Source organism: Natator depressus, chromosome 25, assembly GCF_965152275.1.
Source record: "Natator depressus isolate rNatDep1 chromosome 25, rNatDep2.hap1, whole genome shotgun sequence".
In the NCBI taxonomy this organism is placed as follows: Eukaryota; Metazoa; Chordata; order Testudines; family Cheloniidae; genus Natator; species Natator depressus.
In genome coordinates, this window is record NC_134258.1 from 8,931,340 (window position 1) to 8,949,251 (window position 17,912).

The window sequence follows — 17,912 nt, forward strand, 5'->3', positions numbered from 1 at the left end:
TTAATGGGGGGGGTCCCCTCCACTGAAGGAGAGGGGGATCTCGCCCCCCCCCGGGGGGGGGCTGTGGGGAAATCCCACTCCCAAAGGGAGGTGAGTGGACGTGGCTCTCTCCCAGCGGGGAGAGCTCTGGGGAATCCCTGCGCCAGCTAGAGGCGCGGGGAGCTCTGGGGGAATCCCTGCCCCAGCGGGGGGAGCTGTGCGGGAAACTGGCTCCCAGCAGGAGAGGGAAGCTGGAGAAGTTCTTCAGAGGACTCTCCGCCTCCCATGCCCCCCTCCTAAGCAGGCCAGGGCTGCTCAAGGGAATTCAATCCAGAGCCCTTCCAAGTGCAACCTCGGGGAAGGGGCTCATGCGCTCCGACGGGGGATCCCCCTTCTCTCCCCCGCACCAGCCAGAGGGCTGGAGTGATGCGCCTTCAAGTCCAAGGTGAGGCCCCACTGTTCCCGCCAGCCAAAGGCAGGGGGCGCGCTTGCCACGAGTAACTCTCACCTTCTCCCAGGGCGCCAGGTTTGTCTCTGGCAAGCTGAGGGTCGGGCAGCAATTGTGGCGGTTTCCGTGCCAAGCGCAGAGAAGGGTTAAGGTTACCTGCAGCCTGCTCTTTTCCTGGGACAAGGCTCCCAGTTCGCTGGGGACCACAGAACCTGCTCCACTCCCCTTCTCAGCATCAGGCTGCTACCCTGAGGGCTCCGTGCGGCCAGGGCACCAGGTACCCTGCAGGAGATGGTGGGCCTCGCCCGGGGTTCCAAAGAGGATGTGTGGGTACAGTGGAACCCCAGAGTCAGGAACCCCTGGGGGAAGGGAGGTTGTACCTAACTCGGAACAAAACATTAGGGTGGTTCTTTCAAAAGTTGACAACTGAACCTTGACTTAATACAGCTTTGAAACTCAGCGATGCAGACAAAAAACCACTGCTTTTAACCATCTTAAAGGTAACGAGCACAGAAACAGTTTCCTTACCTTCTCAAATCTTTTTTTAAACGTTCCCTTAATTTTTTTTAGTAGTTTACATTTAACACGGCACTGTCCTGCATTTGCTTTTTTTGGTGTCTCTGAGTGTGTACTTCTGGTTCCAAATGAGAGTTTGTGGTAACTCTGGTGTTCATAACTCTGAGGTTCGACGGTATATATATTTAATCAAGAGGTGGACTTCAGTCTTTAAGACATTAGTCGTAGACTTTAAGGCTAGAAGGGACCTTCAAATTACTGATCCATATCTCCCAGTCCATCAACCCCCAACCAGCACCTGCACACCAAGCCCAACAACCAGAATTAGCCCAAAATAGCGCAGCCCTCAGGGGACTAAACTATTATGTGCCACAAGCAGAGAATTGAAGGGACTGAGGTGCATCGTTAGAGTAAGAAATACATTGTGGTGTGGTTTGCAGCTGACAGGCATGGGAACTAGGGCTAAGAGATGAAGGTGACAACGTTAATGTCATGGGCGGAGCTGGAACTGACCGTGAGGGTCCCCTGTGCAGAGTGGCCAGGGCAAAACACACAGGAGCAGTGGAGTAGAGGATGCCTTCACCAGAAGTTGGAGGTAGAGTTTGAGATGTGCCTGGGGCAGCTTTTGGGAAAGAGTTCAGGAAGGAACCGGTCGTGAAAGACCAAAAGTAAATTCAGCATTACCTAGAGAAGATGGCTTGATTCCTTCGAAAGAACTAAAAGCAGAGCTCCTCCAGACTCTTGCTAGGGTGAGAAGAGGATGCTCTGGGTTACTCTCTGTTTTTCCAATCAGAAGTGCTTCACCTTCAGATTTAAATATGCCGAGAGAGAGAGACACACACACACACACTTCAAACGGTTCTCGTGGTTTGAAAGCAATTCAGATTTATTTTAAAGACCATGTTGCCATTTCTCCATAAATTCAAGCTCAGCACTTTGTTTCTGGAGGGACTATTGGAATAAGCATCAGCAGTAAAGGAGTCACTAGGAGTTAATCACCAAGAGACACCAGCACCAATCCTTCCCACTTTATAGCTCAATTAATCCCACCACAATGGCAATGTTGGATCCACCTGAGCAACTCCTGGAAAAGCTGCCGTGAGCCATTGTTTTCAGTGGCTGCAGAGTGCTTGGGACCTGGGGTGAATCTGATATGCACGGAGTTAGTTTTCTGAGTGGGATTTTTAAAAGTACTGAATAAGTTGCGAGCACAAGTCCCATTGAACACTGGCACTTAAAAAAAAAAAAAAAACATCCCCCCCTCAATACTATTTTTGTGCAAAAGAAAGGTTTGGAGACATCCACAGCTGCTGCCGACTGTCCTGCTTGGATGGTCTCAGCCTTGCAGGGAGCAGAACAATCAGAAAAAAGGGAGTATATTCTAGTGTACATGATGGACAGCTATAACAAGTAACAGGAGGAAACAGTATCAAAAGTTAAGGGCATCATTTTGTTGTGTTAAGCTGTCCACAGTTTGGATGCATTTAGTTTTGATGCTTGACTTTTTGCAAGACTGCTGCTCTCCTCTACATCTGTCCTCAGCGAGGCGTAGCAATCCACGCAGGGACTGCCACAGACGTGCAGCTCTTACAGCCAACACGGAGAATTCCCCCTCCCCCACCTCAGTACAGTGTTCTTCAGAAATAAGGCAAGAGCGGTAGGTGCAGACAGTCAAGCCACTTTGGTTAGTGAGTTTCCTGCAAGATACAGCTAGATGAGCTGACTGTATGTTAGCTCTGAGCATGGGATAGTGTGTCAGGGGTAGGTGCAGAGAGGCAATCACCCTCCCTTTGATGGATCTGGCAGGTATAGGAGTGACTAAAACCTACAGGGAAGTTCTGTTCTTTCCAAGGAAGCTGGCTGCAATAGCTGGAACATTTCAAGGATCTTCCTTTTTCTTTTCAGCCACCATCTTCTCTGATGCCCTGGTCAACTCCTCTACTGCCTTCTTCAGTGCTTTCATTGCCTCCTTTGATGCTTTAGGTATCTTCTCCTCCTCCTTCAGTGCCACAGCCATCTCCTTCTCTGGTGCCTTGGGGACCTCAGCCACCTTCTTCTGTGCTGAAGCCACCTCTTGCCGTGCAGGTGATATCATCTCTGTCATAATTTCTTTCGGCTCCTCTGCTGCTTCTTGGGTCAGTCTGACTGACGGAGTGAAGGGGCCCACAAGCCAGTTGAGGGGAGTGTTGTGTGCGACATACTCCAGCAGAGCATCCAGAGACTCCTGGGCCTTTGTCACTTTCTCCCGGCTCTGCGTCAGGGAGCTGCTGGAGACGTCCTGGAAGGAATCCGCTCTGGAAAAGGAAGTGTGGAGCTGCTGCATGTTGTTAACGGCCTGCTGCACCATTTCCTGGATGCTGCTGGGGAGGCCTTGGATGCTGGATACCAGATTCACGTAGGCAGGGTGCAGCTGCTGGGTGATGATACTCACCATGGCTAGAGTATGAGACTCGACCTGCTGAGAGGAGAGTAGTGGGTAAGACATACAATGTGAAACCAGCATTTAGTGCACCATCCATCCCTGTAAGTACTTCCCACTAGAGATACCTCTGGCTGGGAAGCATCTTTAGCTGGGTTTTCTCTCGGCTGGGTCCGGCTCCACTCCATCCCCAGCTGTTGAAGCTTCTCCAGGCTATCCTGAAGCTTCTGACCAACGCTCTGTTTTATGTATTCGATCTGGCAGGGAGACAAGAATGATCATTGCAGATACCTGTGACCAGCAAGAAGCTCTGCAATGCCCAAGTCCCTCTTACACAGTGGGGTCCGAGAACAGGAAGTAGGCAGTACCACACCAAGGAAGCTGCTGCACATCAAGCAGAGGTGGGAGCGTAGGTAGACGTGAGACTCAGAGGGCAGCCTGGGAACAGAGCGATTTAGCACTGCGGTGGAATGCTTTGCATCGCCAGGGTGGGAAAGGGGGTGTTCTTACTAGGTTTATTGCCAGCTGGAGTTGGGAAAGAGTATCCTGGGTGTTTTGCTTGACAAGCCGCAGCTTGTTCAGGGAGTGCTGGTAGGCTCGGTGGCGGACTTTGTTTGAGAGGGAACCCAGGCGCACGAAGTAACTCTGCCGCTGTTTCTGCTCTTCCACGGAGGCCATGTTGAAGCCCTCGATGGCTATGGCAAGTTCAACTGAAGGGAACAATCGTATAAGGGTCAAGTTATCAGCAGGAATGCCCGCCCCCAGCGATGGTCCTCTTGGGCCCATTGCACAAGGTCGTCGACACACTAACGGCCCCACTCCTGGTCTCTGTGCCTCTGTTTCCCTAACTGTAAAATGGGGATAATGATACTGACCACCTTTATAAAGCACTTCAAGATCAACTGAAGAAAGAACTAATGGTTATTATGAGAGCTCAGACACAGGGTTTGAGAGGACAGCAGCTGTCTGAAGGGATGAAGAATGCACTGATTTTTCTTTCCCCACAGAGCTCACCTGCTTTTACCCACCAGTTTCAAGGCAACTAAGACAAAACAGTAGTTAGCGAACGTCGGAACCTCTTCCCTGTGTCGCATGCCAGCTCCTAATGTTGAGAGAAAGTAATTGGGGTGACAAGTCTAACGCAACTTACCTGTCCAAGACAGGAGAAGGCCTCTGCCATCTAGCAGAAGCAATAGTGTCTGAGCTTGGATGGAGGAGCGGGGACTGCATTTTCTATTGGTAGCACATGCTATGCAGCAGTGGCTCTCAACCTGTCCAGACTACTGTACCCCTTTTAGGAGTCTGATTTGTCTTGCGTACCCCCAAGTTTCACTTCACTTAAAAACGACTTGCTGACAAAATCAGACATAAAAATACAAAAGTGTCACATCACACTAGTACTGAAAAATGGCTGACTTTCTCATTTTTACCATATAGTTATAAAATAAATCAATCGGAATATAAATCTTGTATTTACATTTCAACGTATAGTACATAGAGCAGTATAAACAAGTCATTGTCTGTATGAAATTTTAGTTTATGCTGACTTCGCCAATGCTTTTTATGTAGCCTATTGTAAAACTAGGCAAATACCTAGATGAGTTGATGTACCCCCTGGAAGACCTCTGTGCACCCCTATTGGTACGTGTACCCCTAGTTAAGAACCACTGCTGTAGAATGTCTAAGCACTTTCTCACCTAGTTCCTCATTTGTCATGGGGAGGTAATGATCCACCAGCACCTCTGATTTCTCCAGAACAGCATCCACTCCACTTGCTACCAGCTGGCCCGCTGCCTTGGCTTTATTCAGGCTGTTGGTCACCACGGAACTGGTCATCTCCACGCCGTCCTGGACAGCTTCTCTGCTCCGCCCGACAACTGTATTCACTTTGCTGGTCACAATGTCCTTTGCACCACAAGCAGCTTCCTTGGCAGTATTGACGGTGGAGGACACCACTGATTTGGTCAGCTCAACGCTGTCCTGGACAGTCCCTCTGGTCAGGTCCACTGCTTCGGTCACTCTGTTGGTCACAATGTCCTTGGCACCACAGGCAGCTTCCTTGGCAGTATTGACGGTGGAGGACACCACTGATTTGGTCAGCTCAACGCTGTCCTGGACAGTCCCTCTGGTCAGGTCCACTGCTTCGGTGACCCTGTTGGTCACAATGTCCTTGGCACCATAGGCAGCTTCCTTGGCAGTATTGACGGTGGAGGACACCACTGATTTGGTCAGCTCAACGCTGTCCTGGACAACATCTTTGGTTACATCTACAGCTCCGGCCACTCTGCTGGCAACCACATCCTTTGCGCCATAGGCAGCATCCACAGCACTCATCACTTTAGTAGACACCGTCTGCTTGGTGTCTGAAATGACCTAGACGGGAGAGCCAGAGGAAAGATTATTTTACACTCACTCAAAGACTGAGGTTGTTTTTTTCCAGTGGGGAGACACCAGATACCCCTTCCTTCCCAAATGGCCCTTCTCTAGATAAATAGTGGCATGGCTAGGTAATGTCATCCATTAGTTCCCACAGCTGTAGGGCCAACAGGCAGCATGAATTGGTGTAGCTCCATGACATCAGCGCCACTTACACCTGTCAAGGATCTGGCCCTTAGCCTCTCTGTCAGCGGGCAGCTCCTTTTCTAGCCCAAACATGTGCAAAGCAAATGTCTCTTCAATCAGGGTTCACACTGCACCATCGCTCCCTCTCGACTAAGCGCTGCAACCCATCTGTTTCCCTAGGGCAGACCTATGCCTCCCTCTCCATAGCATTGGCCCTCGAGCAAGTTGTAACTTCCCCTCCTGGGGGAGGATGCTGGATACCTTCTCCGTTGGTTGGTGAAGGAAGGGCAGGCTCTCCTCCAGTTTGTCCAGTCCCTTGCAGGCGTACTCGTTTACCGATGTGACTAGAGAGCGGGAGATGCACAGACTTAGTTCTCTGAATCTGTTTCTGTTTGACTCCTGCTCGCAGTGGCAAGGCCAGGCAGAGGGAACCAGCACAAAGGCAACACAGCCGGCCTGATTCGAGCAGCCTTGTGGTCATGCCCTTTGGGAACCCGACTCCCTGTAATGGCAGGAAGTAGTACACTTCTCCATCAGAGGGGGTATCTTTATTACTCAGTTGCAGCCACTTGGGAGCCATATTAACTGGGAGGAAGGAATCCTGTTTGGTCCTCCACCAGAAGGTTGGAGGGTAGGAAGAAAGCCTCAAGCTATGGGGCAAAAAAGACTAAACAGCCCCTCTTGCCCAAGAATGGAATAGTGAGCAGTAGGCAGCACGGATTCCCATTTAATAGGCTCCAGTACTCCCCTGGGTGAAATACACGGTTTCCCAAGATCTGGAGGGCAAACATGTCAAGCAGGTTAGAGAGCAGAGTGGCTGCAAAGGGCTAGATTCCAGTCTCACTGGAGTCAATGGCAAAATCTTCCATTAATTTCACTGGGCTCAGGATCTGGCTGAATACATGGGGCAGCAGGGTGGAGGAGTCAGCAGTGCTTTGGTTAAGCAAAGAAGTTAAATGGAGGAACTGTTGGTTCCTTGGGGTCTGTGCCAAGCAAGCCCAGCAATTGTTGGAAAGAGTTAGCTAAGGTGGATGGGAAATACAGCTGTGAGAAAAGATAGAATCATAGAAATGTAGGGCTGGAAGGGACCTCGAGAGGTCATCAAGTCTCGTCCCCTGCGCTTAGGCAGGACCAAGTAAACCTTGACCAACCCTGACAGGGGTTTGTCCAATCTGTTCTTAAAACCTCCATTGACGGGGATTTCACAACCTCCCTTGGGAGCCTGTTCCAGAGCTTAACTACTCGTATAGTTCAAAAGTTTTTCCTAATATCTAACCTAATTCTCCCTTGCTACAGATTAAACACATGACTTCTTGTCCTGCCTTCAGTGGACATGGAGAACAATTGATCACCATCCTCTTTATAACAGAAGACTTATTATGTTCCCCCTCCGTCTTCTTTTCTCAAGACTAAACATGGCCAGTTTTGTTAACCTTTCCTCAGAGGTCAGGTTTTCTAAGCCTTTTATCACTTTTTTTTGCTCCCCTCTGGATTCTCTCCAATTTGTCCACATCTTTCCTAAAGTGTGACTCTCAGAATTGGACACAATATCCACCTGAGGCTACACCAGTGCGGGGTACAGCAGGACAATTACTTCCCGTGTCTAACTTATGACACTCCTATTAATACACCCCAGAACAATATTAGACATTTTTGCAACTGCATCACAATGTCAATTCACATTCAATTTGTGATCCACTAGAACCCTCAGATCCTTTTCAGCAGTGCTACTGCCTAGCCTGTTATCCCTCATTTTGTAGTTTTGCATTTGAATTTCCTTCTTAAGTGTAGTACTTTGCACTTGTCTTTATTGAATTGCATCTTGTTGATTTCAGAGCAATTCTCTAATTTGTCACAGTGGTTTTAAATTCTACTCCTGTCCTCCAAATTGCTTGCAACCCCTCCCAGCTTGGTGTCATCCACAAATTTTATAAGCATAATTTCCATTCTCCACATCATTAATGACAATATTGAATAGTACGGGACCCAGGACTGACCACTAGATACGCCCTCCCAGTTTGACCATTGATAACTACTCTTTGAGTATGATCTTTCAAGAAGTTCTGCACCCACCTTGTAATAATTTCATCTAGTCCACAGTTCCCTACTTTGCTTACGAGAACGTCATGTGGGATTGTGTCAAAAGCCTTACTAAAAATCACAATGTATCAGTCCTACAGCTTCTCCCCATCCACTAGGCCAGTAACCCCATCAAAGAAGGAAATAAGGTTGCCTTGGCATGATTTGTTCTTCACAAATCCTTGTTGGCTATTCTTTATAATATCCCTGTATGACTTGGAAATAACTCAGATGCTAGTTTAGGAGCACTTACAGTAGGAAGGTGTTAAACCCGAAGCTGTTTTTTCTTTTCATGCCCCATATTGGGCATCACAAACAGACTGTAACCACATCGCTAATACTCTCAGCAGCTGGGGCGTTCACGCCATGGGACTAAAGTGCTGGGCTGGGAGAATGAGAAAGCTATCTAATCCTGTTAAACAAGTCTTCCCTGCTGGTCTGTGTCCTGAGCCCTCTTGCTCTGCTGCCACGCAGTGTAGTCTGAGATGTCCCATGAGAGTTCTCACACCTCCGCACAAGGTAGGAATCACCTGTCTTGGTGTTTACTCACTCTGAGGTTCCAGGTGGCTGAGAATTGGCTGCATGCCACCAACTGCGCTGCCCACTGCCATGGCAGCCACGATCTCTGCCACGTTGCAGACGTTGCTGACGTATGGATGTGTCCCCTTGGTGTAGCTGTAAGCAGAGGAGACCAGGTTGTAGGCAGAGCTGACAAAGGGCAAGCTGGCCACCCTGTTCACTATGTTCTGGAAAGAAGAAGTGACATTAGCGGCAGATCCTGTCGCTGGTGGGTGAATATAAACTGTAGTCTGAGCCATGCGTATTCCCAGAGAGGCTCTTTATGGAAACCACTCTGTCCTCTTTCTGCTCAAGTGCAGTGACAGAGAGGTGAAGGGACCTGGATATGAGTCATCAGTGTGCCTTTGTTGCCAAGAAGGCCAATGGCATATTGGGCTGTATTAGTAGGAGCGTTGCCAGCAGATCGAGGAAAGTGATTATTCCCCTCTATTTGGCACTGGTGAGGCCACACCTGGAGTACTGCGTCCAGTTTTGGTCCCCCCACTACAGAAGGGATGTGGACAAATTGGAGAGAGTCCAGCGGAGGGCAACAAAAATGATTAGGGGGCTGGGGCACGTGACTTTCGAGCAGAGGCTGAGGGAACTGAGCTTATTTAGTCTGCAGAAGAGAAGAATGAGGAGGGATTTGATAGCAGCCTTCAACTACCTGAAGGGGGGTTCCAAAGAGGATGGAGCTCGGCTGTTCTCAGTGGTGGCAGATGACAGAACAAGAAGCAATGGTCTCAAGTTACAGTGGAGGAGGTCTAAGTTGGATATTAGGAAACACTATTTCACTAGGAGGGTGGTGAAGCACTGGAATGGGTTACCTAGGGTGGTGGTAGAATCTCCATCCTTAGAGGTTTTTAAGGCCCGGCTTGACAAAGCCCTGGCTGGGATGATTTAGTTGGTGTTGGTCCTGCTTTGAGCAGGGGGTTGGACTAGATGACCTCCTGAGGTCTCTTCCAACCCTAATATTCTATGATTCTCAGGGCCACACCAGGAGTCAGTGACAGAGCGGGGATTAGAACTCAGGACCATGCTTCTTGTCAGTCACGTATTGATTAAACATCACCCTCCCTGGATTTAGCACTGGAACCCATGGCAGATCGTTCTCCCAAATTTCAGCCTTATGGAACTCCCCCCACACATGAAGTTACCGCCCTCTCCTGAGCAAGAGGAAACTGCATTCTCCATATTAAACTAGAGCTCAAAGCAGTCTGTGTGGCTAGACTCCTCTCTTGCCTGGATGTTGGGATGCTGGCATAAGTTAGCGCGCTGAAGCACCTGTTGGCAGGTGAACTGGGGATTACACTTTATAATAATAGCTTCCCGTGATTTACCTACCGCTTGCTGCTCTTCTTCAGCCTTTGGAGGGCCAGTATTCGTGGCCTTGTTTTCAGATGCCATTGTGAAGTTGGATGCAACTGAAAGGAGAGAAAAAGAACAGTTACAACATTATGAGTTAGCCTTCTGATATTACCAGTAACAGCTGGTGGACAGTATAATGCCACGTGCACTTGGATTATTGTCCACCACATCTTAGGAACTTCAGAGCTCCTCTTCCTATTCCTTACAAGAAGAATGTGAAGATATTCTAATAGCTCCATCTAGTCATAGAGATTTCATGTGTTAATGTGAATCTTTACCAGGGATCAGAATGTGCATGTAGGAGGGAAGCAATATCAATGTACCCAGCCTCCTTCCACCATCCCAAGTCAGCTGGATGTTCCTACTAAAATAAGCAGCACTGAAATTGCGTGGATACATTAATTTCTTAGACATCAGAGTTAGCGCCCCAGTGAGATGAACTGGCGCAGTTCTTACTCATATTAGGCCTGCTATATCTGTCTGGAAGACAGAGACACTCAGGCATCAGCCGCATCTTCTGAATGTCCTCTCTGCAGCTATAAAGTCTAGGATGCTTGAATAAAAGCTACTTGTGGGACCTTAGAGACTAACAACACAAGTCCTCCTGTTCTTTTTGTGGATACAGACTAACACAGCTGCGACTGTGAAACCTGAATAAAAGCTTGCACCCTGCAGAAGATGATGGCTTGTGTCACAGCACGTTGTCTCTCATCTTGCTATAATTAAGCTTGCCAGAATTTGAGGTATATATTTTTTTTAGAATTTTGATGGATAATATAGATTTTTATTTTTAAGCCTTTTTTATTTTTACCAATTTAAATTTTCACAGTTGTGGGAAATTAGGGGGGTTCAGACAATAATTATGTAATGACAGCAGACACTGAGCTTCAAAAAGTTAAAGCCTTATAACCGTTCAAACGCACACTGGCAACATCACATGTCAAGCTATACAAAGTCAGTAGCCTTAAATCAAACTCAGACATTCTCAAGTGGCATTTTTCTTATTTTGCCAATCTGTAAATTGTGATCATCCTTGATGGAAATATGTTTTCATGGGTTTGGGTGTGTACGGTGGAATTGACGTTTATCGACATTTGCTGATAAAAATAGAATCCTTCCAAGCCTAACTGTAAAGACGAGAGTTAACAATCCAATATGCCATCTTGACAGTGACTGTTGCAAGAGAGAAATTCCATTGTAGCCATGGAATGAGTGGGGAAGGCAGGTTTTCAGAGTTCTAATTTTGGAACCCTGGTTAGCTCATTGTCACATTATGACAATGGTATTTGAAGTTCTATTTTTAAGACAACTGAACTTGCTTAACAACAGCTTTGAAAAGCTCAGATTTCCCCCACTAATTCTGACGTTAAGATGGGTTTCCCCATGTCTCGGTCTATTTCCCAACAGGATGTAGCATCTCAGAGTACCCTGGCAAAACCTTAATTCCCATGAGAGAGAGACACAAGGGCCAATCGCTGAACAGAGATGCTGACACAGTGGCAGGCACTTCCACTATCAACAATTTTATGAACTAGTAACGGTGACGGCCATCTTTGTGTCAAGGCTCATTCAACACAGTCCTCTGCAAGGCCGCTGATCTTGGAGTCTCTCTCGCTGCAGCTCTGCCTACACTAGGGATTCTTTTTCACATGTCCCATCACTGTTCAGCTCCACCAGCAATAGCAACTTTGGAAGTCTTAGAATTTTGGGGGCGGGGGGGGCGGCGGGGGGTGTGATGTGTTCTTCTGTTGCAGTAGCACCTACCCTACAGGGTAGACAGATGGTCCCTGCCCTGAAGAGCTTACAATCAAATTCAGGGCAAGGTGCACCACTGGATGTAAGCAGTAGGAAGAAGCTGAGGAAAGAAGGACAAGGGAATCCTTGAAGACAGCATGTGTTCGGATAAGCTAGCTATGCACACAGCTAGGGGAGACTGAAGAAGATACACAATATCACTATCAGCAGTCCTTACCAGCCAGCTACCTGCTTGTTATTGGTTGATGTTTTATGGCAACCATTGCAGCAGTGTGTAACCAACTGTCAGAGCACCAAGGCCCCAGTTCAGGAGAGTACTTAAGGGCACATTGTCAAATTAGATTCATCCTTAAGTCTCATTGAAGTCAAGGTGACTCAAGTGTGCTTAAGTGCTGCCCTGAACTGGGACCCTGGAGCTTGTGGATTGGGCTGTTGGGGGGACGCGGGCTGTGGCAGTGGCAGGCACAGGAATAACGATTTGGCTGCTTTTGGAGGGGTACTTTCTGTGCCCCCTGTGGCTGGAGAAGCTGTCTCCCTGCCCCCACCGTGGCTGGAGGAGCTGGCTCTCCCCACCTTCTCCAGCAGCCCTGGGGTCAGAGGAGTTCTGTGCCCCCAATGACTGGGGGGGCCTGTGCCCCTGCTTGCCCACCCCCACCCCCCGGTGCATGCCCCTGGGCTGTGGTATTTAAGTCTAACACACATAGTTAGACCGGCTCTGAGCCAAGTTACATGGCATGGTGAGGTCATTGGGCTAGAGACTGTGTTTTGTGTACGTACAACACCTGACACCATCGGGGCCTTGATCCTGAACTGGGCCCGGTTCGGCCCCACCGCCATACAAATAATAAGAGTGTAAACACTGGTGGCAGCATCTGGCGAGCTGTCTCCACCTGCCCCAGCCAGCGCTGCTTGGTAAGCCCTGTGGGGCTTTCCGTTTATGTGGGTACAGCACCTTGCGCAAGAGGGTGCCTGAATAGGGGGCCCACTAGGCACTGCCACAATCTAAACAACACCTACCCTGGGGAAATGGCATCAGGGTCTGCCTGCACTGCTGAGCTGGCCCTGGTGATTGGCACTACCCCAGCACCACAGCAAAGCCCAGCCCCGTTCCTGTGTCCTCCTCCCTGGCGCTGTGCTGCCCCGTGTGCATGGGTCTTTGTGCCCCACTGAGCTGAGCCGCTCTAGGATGCTTTCCCAGTGAATTGTGGGAGAACTTGTCTGTCCTTCTGGGCACACGGAGTGGGGGAATGGTGGGAAGGTGCCGGAGGACGGTCGGCACTCATGTGGTTTATCCCGCATCCTCACTGCAAAGTGGCTAGTCACCAGCCCTAGGGAAAGCAGCACCCAGGCTCTAACCCACCACCACCCAGGCAGGCCAGCTTGCCTGGGTTGAAAATAACACCCCACTCGGATTAGAAGATTGTGTGTGGACGGGAGTGGGGTTAGGGGCAACACCCGCATGAGGGCCCGGGTTAACGTTGCTGTGAAGACAAACCTCAGTGTTAGGCAGCCTGGGAAATTTGTAGAAAGTTTCTCTAACGTAGGCAGGGCCTGGGAGTGGTGGAGGCCCAGTATCCGGAATCAATAGGCTGCTCACAGGACATGCTAGCAACCAGTGGTTGTTCCTCTTACACTTTCAGGAGACTGGTTTGTTGTTAAAGGCTAGGCTGAGTCAGCCTCAAGCATTTGTCAAAGGGACCCCCCCACACACACACACACACAGGGCACAGATGATGCAACACCATGTAGGGCAGCTCCTGCCCACAGTTGTCATTTCCAGTCTGAAAATACGCTTTGTTTTTGTACTATATCTCACTGGCCTTGGAGTCCGGGTTAATCTAGGGGTAAAATCTTGCACCGTAAGATTGTCTCCTAATTAGCGTGTCAACAAGCCAGGACAGAACACCTCACTCCTTGGGCAGCCTGAGAAAAACCAAGGGCCTGAGTTTCCGCTCACTCTCGCTGGTGGAAATCAGGATCAGCTCCTTTGGAGCTAAAGGAGATCTGCTAGTGTTAAACTAGACACTACAGGCCTGTTTTTGGTACAGTTTTCAATGTGTGAGTGACACAGTGCTTAGGGCATGAGCGTGTTAAAACATGATTTGACGTGCCTGCGTAGGTGGGACCAGCCCTTACTACAGCGCCAGTATCTGCGGCCTGGTTTTTCAGTATCTGCCAGTATCTGCGGCAGGCCCTTGTAATCCTGCGGCCTGGTTTTTCAGAGGTGCTGAGCAGCCCCACACTCTCATTGACATCGGTGGATGTTGCAGGTGCTCAGCACCACTAGGGAGGGAAAAAGATCAGGCCACTGGTATCTCAAGACCTTTTTTTTTTTTTGCTTGTCTAGCTCAATAGTGCTCAGTGATTGAAACTTCCATCTGGCTGCGGAGACCAGCAGCCTGTGCACCCCTTTGAAATGACTTACTGTTGCAACAAAAGTGTTTGATCCTAGCTGGAGGAGGGCCTCTTTCAGACAGACCAGACTGCCCTTGTGGAATACCCCAGCATGCTTTCCCAGTTCAGCACATTCTGGACATTGCTGTCTGCAGAGGATCGGCCAGATGTTTGCTCAAGAGCACAGGAGGTTCTGCTTATCAAGGTACGGACCATTGCTTTATCCGCCTGGCTGGGAATTGCTTGTGTGAGCCAGGAGATGGCTTGAGTGCAAAGTAGTTTTCACCTACATGTGGAAACAGGCTCTGCTCATATTTGCCGTTGGTTAAGTCAGCTTTATTTGCTACATTCTTATGCAAATAGGAACCTGGGATCTCATCCGGCTGGAAATCTGCTTCCCGCATTCAAGTAATCTGTGAAGTCCAGCCTCTCTCCTCCAACAGGCAAGGACTGATTGATCAATAGGAACTAGGAAACTAGGCAGACTGGATAGCTAATAGAAAAGGAGGACTTGTGGCACCTTAGAGACTAACAAATTTATTTGAGCATAAGCTTTCGTGAGCTACAGCTCAGTTCATCGGATGCATACAGTGGAAAATACAGTGGGGAGATTTATATACACAGAGACCATGAAACAATGGGTGTTAACACTATAAAAGGTTCCCCCCCCCCCCCGCCACTGGTAATAGCTCACCTTAAGTGGCACCTTAGAGACTAAACAATTTATTTGAGCATAAGCTTTCGTGAGCTACAGCTCACTTCATCGGATGTAGCTCACGAAAGTTTATGCTCAAATAAACTGGTTAGTCTCTAAGGTGCCACAAGTACTCCTTTTCTTTTTGCAAATACAGACTAACACGGCTGCTACTCTGAAACCTCACTTTAAGTGATCACTCTCGTTACAGTGTGTATGGTAACACCCATTGTCTCATGTTCTCTATGGATATAAATCTCCCCACTGTATTTTCCACTGCATGCATCCGATGAAGCGAGCTGTAGCTCACGAAAGCTTATGCTCAAATAAATTTGTTAGTCTCTAAGGTGCCCCAAGTCTTCCTTTTCTTTTTGCAGATACAGACTAACACGGCTGCTCCTCTGAAACCTGGATAGCTAATGACTCTTTACGAGAGGCAGCTAGCGTTAATAGTTTGGATTGGAGGAAGGAACACTAGAAAGAATGCGAATGGGTGTGTGGTCTTGTGGTTAAAGCACCTGATTCAGTCAGGTGTCCTGGGTTCCCATTCCAGTTCTACCACTGACTTGCTGGGCGACTAAGCAACACTGTGCCTCAGAGTCCCTCTCCGGAACGCGGCGCGGACAGCACTTTACACCTAGGGGAGCTGGTTGTTAAGTGCGTTGTGATCAGAAGAAGAGGCCCAACACTTTCCGGGGTGGCCAGTGATTCCCAGCTTGAAACACCTTGGGCCCTAAGTTTCAGAATTGGTGGGAGATGGGGCTCCACAGCTTTTCTGACAATCAGACCCAAGAGGCCCCCCAAGATTGATGCACCCACAAAACATAAATGTCACTGGCTGCCTTTGAAAACATTGGTCCAAGGAGTTTGGTAACATGGTGTGAGGCTGTGCATGATGTAAACCAGGGGTTCTCAACTTTTTCCTTTCTGAGCCCCCCTCCCCCTCCATGCTATAAAAACTCCATGGCCCACCTGTGCCACAAAAAGTGTTTTTCTGCATATCCAGTAGATTAAAAGCCATGGCCAGCATTAGGGGATAGCAAGCAGGGCAACTGTCCAAGGCTCCACGCCACAGGGGGCTCCGCAAAGCTAAGTTGGCTTCATCCCCATGCGGCAGGGTTCGGGCTTCAACTTTGACCCTAGGCAGTGGGGCTCAGGCTTCGGCATTCTTCCCTGGGCTCCAGTGACTCTAACGCCAGCCCTGCTTTCTGGTTTAATTTGGACCCCCTGAAACCAGCTCACGGCTCCCCAGGGGGCCTCAGATAAACTACCCGTATGGGTTGAGTTGAGAGTCAGACTGTGCTCTGGGCTTCTCATTCTACTGTCTATCTTGTTTACTCTGAAATCTTTTAGGTCAGGGACTCTATTTGTATCTTGTGCAGCACAGAGCATGTTGTCAGTGCTTAATAATTAGTATAGTTGGATTCCCTGTAAGGTTTCTAGCAGAGCCTTGTGTTATTAGTTGCTTTTTCTTCCCTTGGAAGGTTGTGCCTAAAGCACCAACTCTAGGCATATATAGCTACCACCATTTTTCGGGTCCTGCTATTATCCTACTGCAGAAATACTGAATGTCTTTATCATGCCTCTGACAGATGGTCACCACTATAGAAAAGTTACAGGCAGGTCTCAAGGTCCTGGAAACTGGAGAGAGACCCTAAGGTTTAACTCATCAGTTTCTCTTAGTCATTGGATTGCTGACCTCCCTTGGATAGCCACAAAGTCTGTGTTAACATTAGAGGTAAACAGAACTCAATAAGTCAGTTATTTGCCTATAGCCCCACTTCATAAGAGATCAACCCTCCCATGGATTGCCTCCCAGTTCCCCATTACTTGGTTCTCAAAATGTTTTCTTCTGCAGGCTGCTAGTGGCCCATGGGCCACAGTTCAAGAACTGCAGCACTAATCAATCATACCAAGAATTAATTGAACTTCCAGGAGCATCTTCACTACCAGTAGCAGGCTTCCGCAAAGCACATGCCCCTTCTTCTAATTTCTATTATGGTCGCATCCAAAATATAGTGGGCACTGCACAGACATAGGAAGATGTGTCTGCCAGCGAAGAGCTTACAGGGTAGGAAGGAAAAAAAAATGCACTGACCATAGGGATCAAAAAGAATACACATAAAGCAAAGTAATTGGTGTCTGTGTGTGTGATTGCAGGTCTTGTTAGCGCTGGTCTCCCCACAGGTCTTAAAAAGTCTCTCTCACACACACAGACACACAGGGAAGGGATGAGAAAAGGGTAACCTTAACGGGGTACGTTTCAGCCTTGCTGCCCTCTCAGTTTGGAGATGGTCTTGGAGAGACCAGGGATAAACAGTCAAAAGCAGGGGCCCGATTCTTCCTTTCCCCTGCAGTTTGTGTAGTTTTTACACGAGTGCAAAAGACAGACATTCTGACTTGGTCGCGTTTCACACCCACATTGCACTACTGGTGTAAATAACTACACTAGGGGCAGGGCAAATCTGACAGGCCCCAAATCTCCAGGTCCTCCCCTCCAAAGCAGCAGCAGCGACCCCCAGAGCAGAGATTGTAGGGGCAGGCGACAGTTTGATCCTCCCTTGAAGAGAGCTGCCTGATCTCCCTCCTGGTTGCTGTGGAAACGGTTAGTTGCAAAGATCCCAACCCAAGCAGGGAACTGGGGTAGAGAGTTAGCCTGGCATTTTACATGCAAACTTACCAAGTATATCCAAGGCTATAATATACTACAATTGCAGCCTGGCCTTACCTGGTCTTTTGTCTTCTGCTCGCTCCGGCGCCCGAGATACCTTTGTCCTCCTGTGCAAATGGCAAAGTTCTGTTCGGCGCCTGGGTGGGTCCTGCCAAGCCCGGGACAGAGAGCTGGGGAAAGCCAATCCAGGAGCGGCGTTCTCCACCCTGGCCAATCAGAAGTGGCATGTAGGTGGGGCTAGAATGTTGTGAACTGGGGGAGAGGGAAGTGGCAACGCAAGATTCCAAAGGGGTCCCTGGGCCAGGAGGAGAGGGGAGGTTTCTCCAGCTCTCCAGAAGCGGGAGGTAGGAGAGGCCCAGCTCAACCCAAAGGGCTCCCAGCCCCTGCCTGTCTGAACAAAGGTGGGGAATTGCAAAAGTTAGCTGTTTTGGTTCTTCTTAGCATCTCTCTGGTGGACATGGGTGGTGGG

At 49.0% G+C, this 17,912-nt stretch overlaps 1 protein-coding gene across 1 annotated transcript; it reads right to left on the reverse strand.

The window, feature by feature from the left end:
• Positions 1-1,817: 1,817 nt before the first annotated feature.
• LOC141977736 (perilipin-3-like) lies at positions 1,818-17,578 on the reverse strand. Its single transcript, XM_074939382.1, has 8 exons — positions 17,501-17,578; positions 9,906-9,985; positions 8,554-8,749; positions 6,186-6,268; positions 5,060-5,735; positions 3,873-4,072; positions 3,491-3,619; positions 1,818-3,401 (listed from the first exon to the last, which is right to left on the reverse strand). Exons 2-8 carry the CDS (start codon positions 9,966-9,968, stop codon positions 2,823-2,825), a joined length of 1,926 nt encoding a protein of 641 aa, XP_074795483.1. The 5' UTR covers positions 9,969-9,985; positions 17,501-17,578; the 3' UTR covers positions 1,818-2,822.
• Between the last annotated feature and the right edge of the window lie 334 nt (positions 17,579-17,912).